General features: G+C 43.3%; 1 protein-coding gene across 1 annotated transcript in view; it reads left to right on the top strand.

Moving 5' to 3' along the window:
* The window catches only part of LOC311224391 (dynein axonemal heavy chain 1-like), a gene marked incomplete at both ends in the record, with an annotated part of 190100 nt that overhangs the window by 168667 nt on the left and 8476 nt on the right, over positions 1-12957 (top strand). Inside the window, 8 exons of the mRNA XM_084309358.1 lie at positions 1-81; positions 803-934; positions 1560-1730; positions 2534-2713; positions 4273-4449; positions 4848-5018; positions 6662-6792; positions 9182-9326. The exon at positions 1-81 is cut by the window's left edge and continues 78 nt beyond it. Coding sequence (XP_084165484.1) covers positions 1-81; positions 803-934; positions 1560-1730; positions 2534-2713; positions 4273-4449; positions 4848-5018; positions 6662-6792; positions 9182-9326 — 1188 coding nt within the window. The remainder of the gene's footprint in view (positions 82-802; positions 935-1559; positions 1731-2533; positions 2714-4272; positions 4450-4847; positions 5019-6661; positions 6793-9181; positions 9327-12957) is intronic.

Below are 12957 nucleotides of genomic sequence, written 5' to 3'. Positions count from 1 at the left end.
CCTGCTGCTGACCTCTACAAGTTCGCTGACGCCATGAATTTCACCAAGAAGATGAATGCTGTCTCTCTGGGCCAGGGCCAGGTCAGAGTTCTCCCATAATACCTCCTGTCGCTCTCTCTCTCTCTCTCTCTCTCTCTCTCTCTCTCTCTCTCTCTCTCTCTCTCTCTCTCTCTCTCTCTCTCTCTCTCTCTCTCTCTCTCTCTCTCTCTCTCTCTCTCTCTCTCTCTCTCTCTCTCTCTCTCTCTCTCTCTCTCTCTCTCTCTCTCTCTCTCTCTCTCTCTCTCTCTCTCTCTCTCTCTTTCTTTTTCTCTTTCTCTTTCTCTTTCTCTTTCAATTCAATTCAAAGGGGCTTTATTGACATGAAACATACGTTAACATTGCCAAAGCCAGTGTTAAAACAAACAAAACAAAGCAAAACAGAGAAATCAGAAGAAATCAGTACAGTACAAAAGGAATTTTGTTTGATTGACAGTCTTTATGGTGGTTGTATTGCGTTGGATGTCCTTTTCTTGTCACAGCAGCTCACAAATCTTGCTGCTGTGTTTACACATTGTTGTATTTCACCCAGTAGGTATGGGAGTTTTGCGTTATTTGCCATGTTTTCAAAGTATCTTTGGGTGTTTGCAATTTGTGGGAATATGTGTCTCTCTCCTTCTCTCTCTCTCTCTCTCTCTCTCTCTCTCTCTCTCTCTCTCTCTCTCTCTCTCTCTCTCTCTCTCTCTCTCTCTCCTGGTAGAATATCTCCTGTTAATCACTCTCAGAACCAGGGCTGAGGCCATGATGTCATGTGTGTTTGTCTCAGGGCCCCAGGGCTGAGGCCCAAATGGTCACCGCCATGGAAAGAGGCGGATGGGTGTTCTTCCAGAACTGCCACCTCGCCCCCAGTTGGATGCCCGCCCTGGAGAAACTCATCGAAAACATTGACCCAGCTCAGGTACACATGCTGCCTGTGTGTATGAAGGGGCATACGCGCACACACGCACGCACGCACGGACACACACACACACACACACACACACACACACACACACACACACACACACACACACACACACACACACACACACACACACACACACACACACACACACACACACACACACACACACACACACACACACACACACACACCCACCCACCCACCCACCCACCCACCCACGCACGCACGCACGCACGCACGCACGCACGCACGCACGCACGCGCGCGCGCGCGCACACACACACACACACACACACACACACACACACACACACACACACACACACACACACACACGCACACACACGCACGGATATACAGTCACATGTACACTCACGCTAACAGAGGTGTGCCCATAAAGAGCAAGATCGACCATAAAAGCGAGACTAACTAAATGTAGATGTAGGTACACAAATGAACAGGTGTAGCACATGAGTCACACGGTACAATAGATGCACACAGGACCCCCTACATGTCACTGCCTCAGTCACCCAGCCCCCCGCTGTCCTCTAGGTGCACAGAGACTTAACCCCCTGCTGTCCTCCAGGTGCACAGAGACTTAACCCCCTGCTGTCCTCCAGGTGCACAGAGACTTCCGGATGTGGCTGACCAGTCTGCCCAGCAACAAGTTCCCAGTGGCCATCCTGCAGAACGGCTCCAAGATGACCATCGAGCCTCCCAAAGGCATCAAGGCCAACTTGCTGAAGACCTACCTTAGCCTCACTGATGACTTCATCGAATCCTGCACCAAGGTCTCCCTCTCTCTTATTAACTCCTCGTGTCTCATCTTTACAGTCTCAGGGAATTCATCATTTTGTGTTAGCAGCATATATATATATATTTAGCCAAATCACTAGTCCCCATTAATGTAGCTTCCAATGGGCTTCCAACGTCTGACCAGTTACTTCACTTCTAGCGCCTAAAATAATTGTATTTTTAAAAAAGCAAAATCCAAATGTGGTGACAAGAACATTGTTTGAAATTTTATCGCAATTTTCATCATCCCTTTCACTTTCCATCATCCCTTTCACTTTCCATCATCCCTTTCACTTTCCATCATCCCTTTCACTTTCCATCATCCCTTTCACTTTCCATCATCCCTTTCACTTTCCATCACCCCTTTCACTTTCCATCATCCCTTTCACTTTTCATCATCCCTTTCACTTTCCATCATCCCTTTCACTTTTCATCATCCCTTTCACTTTTCATCATCCCTTTCATCATCCCTTTCACTTTCCATCACCCCTTTCACTTTTCATCATCCCTTTCACTTTCCATCACCCCTTTCACTTTCCATCATCCCTTTCACTTTTCATCATCCCTTTCATCATCCCATTCACTTTTCCCACAAATGAACACAGAAAAGAAGACAAATTATCCCCTTTCAACAAGCCACTGCTAAAGATAGTGTTCTGGTCACAGTAATCACAAAATAATCGTCCTGTATGCATCCTGACGGCTGTCTATCGTAGAGTAATATTGTGTATTTCCTGCTATGAAAATGTATCTTCATGCTTTACAGCCGCTTGTTTCTCTCCTCCTCTCCATCTTCCAGATGGTTCAGTTCAAGTCTCTGCTCCTGTCTCTGTGTCTGTTCCACGGCAACGTCATCGAGCGCCGGAAGTTCGGCCCACTAGGTTTCAACATCGCCTACGACTTCACCGATGGAGACCTGCGTATCTGCATCAGCCAGCTGAAGATGTTCCTCGATGAGAACGATGACATCCCATACAAGGTCTGTATGTTTGTCTGCAGATAGTCCTGCCTGAAGCCTAGTAAAGTAATAATATCTCCCTTGGTCCAGGAGGGAAAGGGGGGTTGATGCTGTAGCTGGTGTGATGCTGTGGGTTCCAGTATGACTCATGAACTTTTTCTCATTGCTTTACTGTCACCCCCCAGAATTACCTTAACTTTACTGTCACCCCCCAGAATTACCTTAACTTTACTGTCACCCCCCAGAATTACCTTAACTTTACTGTCACCCCCCAGAATGACCTTAACTTTACTGTCACCCTCCAGAATGATCTTAACTTTACTGTCACCCCCCAGAATTGCCTTAACTTTACTGTAACCCCACAGAATGACCTTAACTTTACTGTCACCCACCAAAATGACCTTAACTTTACTGTCACCCACCAGAATGACCTTAACTTTACTGTCACCCCCCAGAATGACCTTAACTTTACTGTCACCCCCCAGAATGACCTTAACTTTACTGTCACCCCCCAGAATGACCTTAACTTTACTGTCACCCCCCAGAATGACCTTAACTTTACTGTCACCCCCCAGAATGACCTTAACTTTACTGTCACCCACCAGAATGACCTTAACTTTACTGTCACCCCCCAGAATGACCTTAACTTTACTGTCACCCCCCAGAATTGCCTTAACTTTACTGTCACCCCCCAGAATTACCTTAACTTTACTGTCACCCACCAGAATGACCTTAACTTTACTGTCACCCACCAGAATGACCTTAACTTTACTGTCACCCTCCAGAATGACCTTAACTTTACTGTCACCCACCAGAATGACCTTAACTTTACTGTCACCCTCCAGAATGACCTTAACTTTACTGTCACCCTCCAGAATGACCTTAACTTTACTGTCACCCCCCAGAATGACCTTAACTTTACTGTCACCCCCCAGAATGACCTTAACTTTACTGTCACCCACCAGAATGACCTTAACTTTACTGTCACCCCCCAGAATTACCTTAACTTTACTGTCACCCTCCAGAATTACCTTAACTTTACTGTCACCCCCCAGAATGACCTTAACTTTACTGTCACCCACCAGAATTACCTTAACTTTACTGTAACCCCACAGAATGACCTTAACTTTACTGTCACCCACCAAAATGACCTTAACTTTACTGTAACCCCACAGAATGACCTTAACTTTACTGTCACCCACCAAAATGACCTTAACTTTACTGTAACCCCACAGAATGACCTTAACTTTACTGTCACCCACCAAAATGACCTTAACTTTACTGTCACCCACCAGAATGACCTTAACTTTACTGTCACCCTCCAGAATGACCTTACAGTAACAATGAATATGTACTATTTGCTACAGTGCAGCTCTGCTCACATCTCAAGTTGTTGGTTGTTGTTGACATTGAAATTCCCTTCTCATCATTACACATATTCTCTCTCTCTCTCTCTCTCTCTCTCTCTCTCTCTCTCTCTCTCTCTCTCTCTCTCTCTCTCTCTCTCTCTCTCTGTCTCTCTTTGTCTGTCTCTCTCTTTTTTTATGTCCTGGCGTGGTGTCTCTGTCTCTCTCTCTCAGGTGTTAAAGTACACCGCAGGTCAGGTAAACTATGGTGGTCGTGTGACAGATGACTGGGACAGGCGCTGTATTATCAACGTGCTGGAAGACTTCTACTGTCCTCCTGTGCTGCTCGCCGAACACAAGTACTCTCCCTCTGGAGTCTACAGGCAGATAGACACAGAGCTGGATCTGAAGGTTAGATCTGTCTTTCAGCTATTCTGACAACCCTTTTATTTATGTATTACATCCTGAATCCAGCTTGTTGCAGGCAATGGGCACTGCCAGCCACAGGCAAACTAGCTTGTGGTATTGTAGGTAGTGGTGCCTAAAATTTAAAAACAAATTGTATCCTTCGAGTGACATCCTTGAAAATGAAAAATAGTGCTTGGAAAAGTACTTAAAAGTCGTCTAAATATGTTTCACCTCTTTTGAGGGGACATTGAGGAATAGAACACTAATTGTAACTTTCATTATTAATAGTTATTAATTATTAACATGAATTTGTCTTCACATCCCTGTCTCCCCCATCACTGTTTGGTGTGAACTGAAGTATAGTAAATGACCTGTTGCCATGGTAACCATTGTGCCCCCAGGGCTACCTTGCATATATGCGCAGCCTGCCCATCAATGACACACCTGAGATCTTTGGTCTCCATGACAACGCCAACATCAGCTTTGCCCAGAATGAGACGTTTGCTTTGCTGGGAGCTGTGCTTCAACTCCAGCCCAAAGCAGCATCCAGCGGGGGCGGAGCCAGGGAGGAGGTACGTGTGTGTGTGTGTCTGTCCAAATCTGTAAGGAGCAGATTTGGAACTTTGAATGTTCAATTCTTGTATTTACATTTGCATTGTCCTCCACACAGTGTACTGGGTTTTGCAGTCTAATCACGCTGGACTTGTAAGTGTTACTTAAAGGAACACGCAACTTATCGTCTTCTCCAGAGAGAGACAAGAAGATAGATACCAGTTTCCTCTGTGCGTTCAGTAGAAGCTATCTGGCTGCACGTTAGCCTAGCTTAGCACAATAAATGGAAGCGGACATGACCGGTTAGCCTAGGCATTGTCCAACTAACACCTCTCCCGAAGGCTAACCGGCCATGTCCACTTCCATTCATTGTGCTAAGCTAGGCTAACATGCAGCCAGATAGCTTTCTACTGAACACACAGAGAGGAAACTGGTATCTATCTTCTTGTCTCTGGAGAAGACGGTAAACTAATTTCCCAAAATGTTGGCGTGTTCCTAACACTTTCAGCGCCACGCCTGGTTTTCCGTTTTACCGCTTGAATGCCACCATCGGCGCCAATGTTAACGTTAATATCGCCTAATCTATGTTTTAAATTATGGCTATGTGTCTAATCTGCCCATCGCATTATCAAAGACTATTTTCCAGTCAGTGCTGTGAAGACAGATTGTTTTTTTATCGCGTCGTTTCCGTTTCAGAGCAGTTAGAAAAGCCCCCGTTTTGATATAAAAAACAGCTCATTCTGGAGCATTCTATGAAAATCGTCTTTTAGTGGAATATTCCACAACGTTGATATTCGTCTGCCTTTTTATGAATCGTTTTCAAATAAACGCTAGATGATCAATATTATACGTGCACGCAAGCACATTACGGCCGCGCACGGATAATCGCTCCGTTGATTTCCTCACAGAGTTTTACAGTGAAACCGAAAGAAGACATTTCACAAAACAGCTTATAACTTCATCAAACTTACTCCGATTATCCTACCACTGATAACATAGAGTCCTTACCTGACATCAGATGGTATCCAACTGGTATATTCCAATTCCTGATCACCATTCGAAAAAATCGATACGTGTATGGATCCAACGCGACACAGAGCCATGATCCGCGGGGATCTGAGGCTCCAGAATGAACTGTGGTAACCCCGGCTGGATCAGTGAACTGGAAAATGTGGAGTACCGGATTTTTTTCCCCATTCATTTTCATTGAGTCCATTCCAAAATCACTTATGTCATCTGGGAGACGACAGGGGGCGCTTTTTTCCACAGTGATCACCGGCGCAGCTCGGCTATACTCGGGTAGGCTCGGGTGATGCAATAATTTTTCAGATCGCAAAAAAAAAAAAATTATAATAATTCCGAGAAATCTCGTGAGTGGCATGCAACCACCTATAAAAAAACACGAGAAATCTCGTGAGTGGCACTGAAAGAGTTAAAAACAGGCTCGGTTTCTCAGTCTGACAGACAAACTGCATCTTCTTGTCACAAAGTATTGTCCTCCATGAACAAAGCTTCGTAGAAAATGTTGGACAAAAAATATTTATATTTTCCAAAACAAAGCAAAGTCGCCAAGTGGGAATGTATTCACTGACTGTGTGAACATTGGATCATTTTCATGTTTCAGGTCGTTGTCATTGTCTGTCTGCCTCTCCCTGTTCTGTAGATAGTAGAGGGGATAGTGACCGGCCTTATGGAGCAGATCCCTAAGCCAATCAGTCTCGATGAGGTGATCACCAAGTACCCTCAAGACCCTAAAGAGTCCATGAACACAGTCCTGCTCCAGGAGCTCATCAGGTAACATACAATAACACACTGAAGGCTCTATACTCTTAACACAGTCCTGATCCAGGAGCTCATCAGGTAACATACAATAACACACTGAAGGCTCTATACTCTTAACACAGTCCTGATCCAGGAGCTCATCAGGTAACATACAATAACACACTGAAGGCTCTATACTCTTAACACAGTCCTGATCCAGGAGCTCATCAGGTAACATACAATAACACACTGAAGGCTCTATACTCTTAACATAGTCCTGATCCAGGAGCTCATCAGGTAACATACAATAACACACTGAAGGCTCTATACTCTTAACACAGTCCTGCTCCAGGAGCTCATCAGGTAACATACAATAACACACTGAAGGCTCTATACTCTTAACACAGTCCTGATCCAGGAGCTCATCAGGTAACATATACAATAACACACCTCACCAGCGTTTCCCCTGGATTCATTCACGGTGGGCCATCATCTCAGTAAGACAACCGCCATCGCTGCTAGAGAATTTAAAATAAAAACACATCCGGCTAAGTTTCAGATAAGCTTTATTGGTATAAATGGAATAGGGCTTAGAGGCCACATACAATGCTACATCAACATGCTGAAAACTGAGAGATAAGGACATAATGGCTTATTCTAAGATCTATAGGGAGGTGTAGTCTGACGTCACTTTAGACCGCCCGCGAGGTCCACCGTATAGGGATTTATCATTGGGAAAATGGATTATCGGCTATTGTAACAATTCTGCCTCATGAACATTGAAAAGCTTTCCATTTTTGCACAAAATGTGTTCCCTTCTATCACAAAAATGATTGTTTAAGCATTTTTTGGTTGAAATTCTGCGATAATTTTTTACGATTAATTGCAAATATTTTCATGTTGAGCTATAGATTGCGGATGGATATGCACAGAAAGGTACACCATGCAAATGTTCATGCTTTATTTGTTTTAAACCAGACGATTTAGAAATGGGCAATGGGAAAATAGTGGGGTGGAACGGTACACATTCAAACCGTACACCATGCGGTACGAACTCCTAACTAACCATGGAAATGCTCAAAGCGAAAGTGACTCCACGACACCAGTTACATTTTTTGGAGTAGGGGGGGGGGGGGGGGGGGGTATATTGACGAGGCTTGACAACAGAGGTTCAAAGATAACTTCACATTTATTGGCTGTTGGTTTATATTATATCATCAGGGCTTCTCCTTCCAATGCAGTGTTACTGTTGACTATTTACTTCCTTGTGTGACGTCACTTCAGATACGGCATGCAAGACACTCAAAAAGCAAAAGCGAGTCGAGTCGATTAGGTACCATGCAGTGAAAAGCGGCATAAGAGAATACTTCATAATGTTTCATGCAATTAAAAAGTTTATATATATTTAGTACACATGATATATTTATTTTAAATAACAGTGACTTTTCCTTTTTGATAAGAAAGTCTAGTGCTGGTTGAGCATATGCATACTTTATGTTGATGGGCTTTGTCTATAATGTGGCCACAAAAATAGAAAGGTTTAATTATTTTGTTTGTTTGCACTAAGTTAATACTTTGACAAATGTTGCCTATATTTTTCAGTCAGTTTGGTATTTGTGTGCCAAACATTATTAAAGGTGGAAAAAACTTTTTTTTTACCAAATAAATGAGAAGCATGTTTAAATCAGCAATGCCTCCCCTCGCTCTCCTAGCTCTAACCATCACTGTCAAAATAATGTGCCTGTTGATGTCAAACTGCCTCATTCTTTCAGTTTTTGCATGACTACGTCCTTGAGAATAACTGAAAAGTTGGATTATTTTAGGCTATATATCTTATGCTGATGTATGGTATTTTTGGAGTGTACATTTTTTTTTAAATAAAAAAAACGAAACGAAAACCGTAACAACAAAACCGTGATACGAACCGAACCGTAGATTTTGTGAACCGTTCCACCCCAAAATACATTGTGTTTTCAAGATGGTGGACTGGCCAGAAACAGCAAAGACGTAACCACTACACCTCCCTATTAGGTTTCATGTGTATATCAGCAATAGTTAGTTAGTGTTCATCCTAGTTCTAGATGTTGATTTATTTGTTATATTGTATCAATTCATGTGTTTTTACCCTTGTATTTATACTACTTTGGAATGTTAATTGTCATGTTAATGTTTGAAATGGATTATTTGGTTTGTAATGAACCAGACTGCTTAGCTCTCTCCCTCCTGATGAATTGAATTTGTATTGAGCTGTACTGTATTGTACCCATTCTGCAATCTGTTAATAAAGTTTGCAATCAATCAATCAATCAATCAATCTCTCTCTCTCTCTCTCTCTCTCTCTCTCTCTCTCTCTCTCTCTCTCTCTCTCTCTCTCTCTCTCTCTCTCTCTCTCTCTCTCTCTCTCTCTCTCTCTGTGTATCAGGTATAACGGGTTGCTGGCGGTCATTGCCCAGAGTCTGGGTGACATAGTGAAGGCTTTGAAGGGCTTGGTAGTGATGTCATCAGAGCTGGAGCTCATGTCCAATAGCCTGTTTATCAACGCTGTGCCTGACATGTGGACGGGCAAGGCAAGTCACACATTCAGATTCAGATCCAGATAACTTTAATCGCCATATTATGTTTACAAAAAAACACATAAGAACGTGATACGGCATTTACAGTACAGTGCATAACGTTTTTTCATATAATAATGAGTGCAAAACGGGGCAAAACAGTGATACAACGAGACAAGACAATAAAGTGCAATGGCTAATCATATGTTGTCAGTGCAAAATAGAGTTTAAAATTCCAGCCCTAGCAGCTCCCCATAGAGGGGGGGGGGGGGGGGGTGGAGCAGGGGGACACCTGACTCATTTACTAGGTGAGCTGCAGTGCTGAGGGGAAGAAACATTCAGACACACACACACGCACACACACACACGCACACACACACACACACACACACACACACACACACACACACACACACACACACACACAGGGGCGGACCTAGCACATTTGGCGCCCTAGGCGAGGTTCACCCCGCCACTTTCAGTGCCCAGCAGGGGGCGCTCATTTAGTACTTGAATGCCCAGCACCACTCCAATGTTAACGTTAATATCGCCTAATCTATGTTTTAAATTATGGCTATATGTGTCTAATCTGCCCGTCGCATTATCAATGACCCATTTCCAGTCAACATTGTCGAAGCGGATTGTTTTTTTATCGGTTCATTTCCGTTTTATAGCATTTTGAAAAGCCCTAGTTTTCACGGATAAAAGAAGAGATTTCATGATAATCGCCCTTTACTGTAATATTCTAGAACGTTGTCATTTGTCGGCCTATTTATGAATCGTTTTCAAATAAACGCTAGATTATCGATAGTATATGTGTACGTGTGCGCGCTGGTGCCACGCGCTGAAAATCGATTCTCTCAGTTCCTGATCACTCTTACAGTCAAACAGCCATATCACATTATAGGGGAAACGCTTATATCTCTGTGAAAAAAGGGCTTATATCTCTGTGAAAAAAGGTCTGATTATCCTAATACTGGTAAAATAGATTCCTTACCTGAGATCAGATGGTATCCAAATGGATTATTCCAATTCCTGATCGCCATTCCGAAAATCGATCCTTTTATTGATCCAATGCTACGTACTGTAAAACACAGTAACCACGCTGTCCTGAGAGTCCAGCATGAAGCTGATCGACTCCGGTTACATGCGTGAGAAGTAAAATGTGGAGTCCGGTTTTTTTTTTCTCATGCATTTTCATTGAATCCAATCCAAAAGGGTGAATTACCATCTGGGAGACGATAGGGGGCGCTTTTTTCCACATCTGAGCGCCTGGGGTGGCTGATTTACCAACTGTAGACTCGGTTGATGAAATATGAATTCAGATCGCTAATTAAAAAAAAATTGAGAAAAAACGAATATTTTCGTTATGGGCATTCAACCCGTGGGGGGAAACCCGAGAAAACTCGGGTTGGGCAATCAAAGTGTTAAACTTTAAGGTGTGTACAAGTGCCTCTGCTTGCTTCATCAGCTCTTGGTGTGGCAGGTCTTGAAAGTTGTACAAAATTGCATACCTTTCACCTTGGCACGTTTCTCGTCTTCTTCTTTTCTTCTCTTTCTATACTGGATGGCCGGATGGCTTTTGCCTCTTCATAGTTCTCTAACGTTAGTCTTTCTTTCCTCAACGCTCAATTCTATAAACACTTGACCGATACCCATCAATGCACACCGCTCTAGCATGTTCTGACTGTGAACACCTAAAGCTGAGGCTCAGACCGACCGACCGTTTTAGATTTTTGGCAAATTTTCCCTTATGTTAGAATATTTTGTATGTAAAAATAATGGTTGCAGATATAGAGGGGGCGCCAAAAATGCGCAGAGCAAAAAAATATAAAAATTAAAAATTTTAAATAATTTTTTTGTGCGCCCCCCTCTGGGTGGCGCCCTAGGCGACCGCCTATATCGCCTGTAGGAAGCTAAGCCCCTGCACACACACACAAGCACCCTGAATCCACTGCTTGGTACACACACTGCTTCCTGTTGATGTTAGTGATTACCACAGATGACTTGGAAATTAAACATCCTGTGGGTAATTTATTGTAGAGATCACAATTTTCGGGGGCCGATGTTAACTGGTGTTGCCTTAAGTGACTTGACCTGATGTCAATGTTGTACTGGTGAATTTATTTTATGTCGTTTAAGTCACTCACAGTGAAGCATCAACTGAAACATTCTGCAGAGCCTTTCATTTTTAGTTAGTTCCCGTCTTATTTTCCAAAGAGAGCAATATGCTGGGAGCTCACAAGATGATTATACTAAAACTATTCCTTCTCAATAGCAGGGTTTCCCATTAATTACCTAATTAGTCCCGCCACAGTTGTATAATGAACCAAAAAAAATAAAAAAGTTCCAAAAAAAAGCCATTCCATGTATTTGTTAAATTCCACCACCAGCACACCTGATTCAACTAATAAAGGGCTAGTTAAGTTGAATCAGGTGTGCTGGTGGTGGAATTTAACAAATACATTGAACGGCTGGGATGCTTCGAGGAGAGGATTGGGAAGCACTAGTCTAGTCGATTTTGTGTTTTGAGCACAAAGTTCATCATAGATCTAGCCCAGTGGCGGCCGGTATGAAAGTCACTTGGGTGTTCGCAATCATCTGACCAAGCTGACCAAGCGAATACTGACTCAGTCATAATGTTACCAACATTAAGTCGAGTTAATTGATTCATACTACATTAGTACACGTATGATCATCAAATCAATAATGAACACATATATAGGCCTATCTTGTCATTTTAAACAAGTTACCATTCATTCATTCAGCCATTATGCAATACCCGGCCATAGCGAAACACGCTGTGTTGAGAGAGCGAGAGAGAGAGAGAGAGAGAGAGAGAGAGAGAGAGAGAGAGAGAGAGAGAGAGAGAGAGAGAGAGAGACAGAGAGACAGAGAGAGAGAGAGAGAGAGAGAGAGAGCGAGAGAGAGACAGAGAGAGACAGAGAGAGAGAGAGAGAGAGAGAGAGAGAGAGAGAGAGAGAGAGAGACAGACCGCATTAACTCACTGTAGTTAGTTGAAACGTGGTCCGGAGGGCTTGATAAAGTGTATAATGTCCACTGTCCCACAGTCCCAGTCTCCCAGACTGTTGTTGTCGATGTATATCCCCACTGTCCAGAGTGACTGCATGTCTGCATCACAACACAACAGCCTCGAGTAACTTACTAACTTCGTAACCAGAAACCGGCGTTGGCCAATCAGAGAGAGCGTCTCCGCGAAATGCGGTTACGGAAAAAAAACTGACGTCGGCCAATCAGAGAGCGTCTCCGCGAAATGCGGCTACGGAAATTATAGACGCTGCTAAGGCTGCTTGCCTAGACCGCTTCAAATCGCGCCCGGCTTCCATCATCGCTATTGCGTCTAGCCCGGGCCGAGAGAAATACGGCTAGGAGAAATGCGGCTATGCGACAGTGAGTCACTTCCTGTTCAGGAAAACGATTATTTTTATTTGATATATTAACGTTATATTGTGCATTGGAAACACAAACATACTTAAAATGAGTAAATATTATTAATTTTAAACATGTTTATATTATTTATAGGGCTATAAAACAAAAAACAAAACAAAAATATTTCTTGTTCTTCTCTCATTTAACCAGGGGGGTCGGCTCCCGAGCGCCCCCAGTGGCCAGCCGCCACTGATCT

Source organism: Notolepis coatsorum (genome assembly GCF_963971535.1).
Source record: "Notolepis coatsorum genome assembly, chromosome: 1".
Taxonomy (NCBI): domain Eukaryota; kingdom Metazoa; phylum Chordata; class Actinopteri; order Aulopiformes; family Paralepididae; genus Notolepis; species Notolepis coatsorum.
The sequence above is the reverse complement of the archived record's forward strand: the minus strand, read 5'-3'. Positions and strand labels throughout refer to the sequence as shown.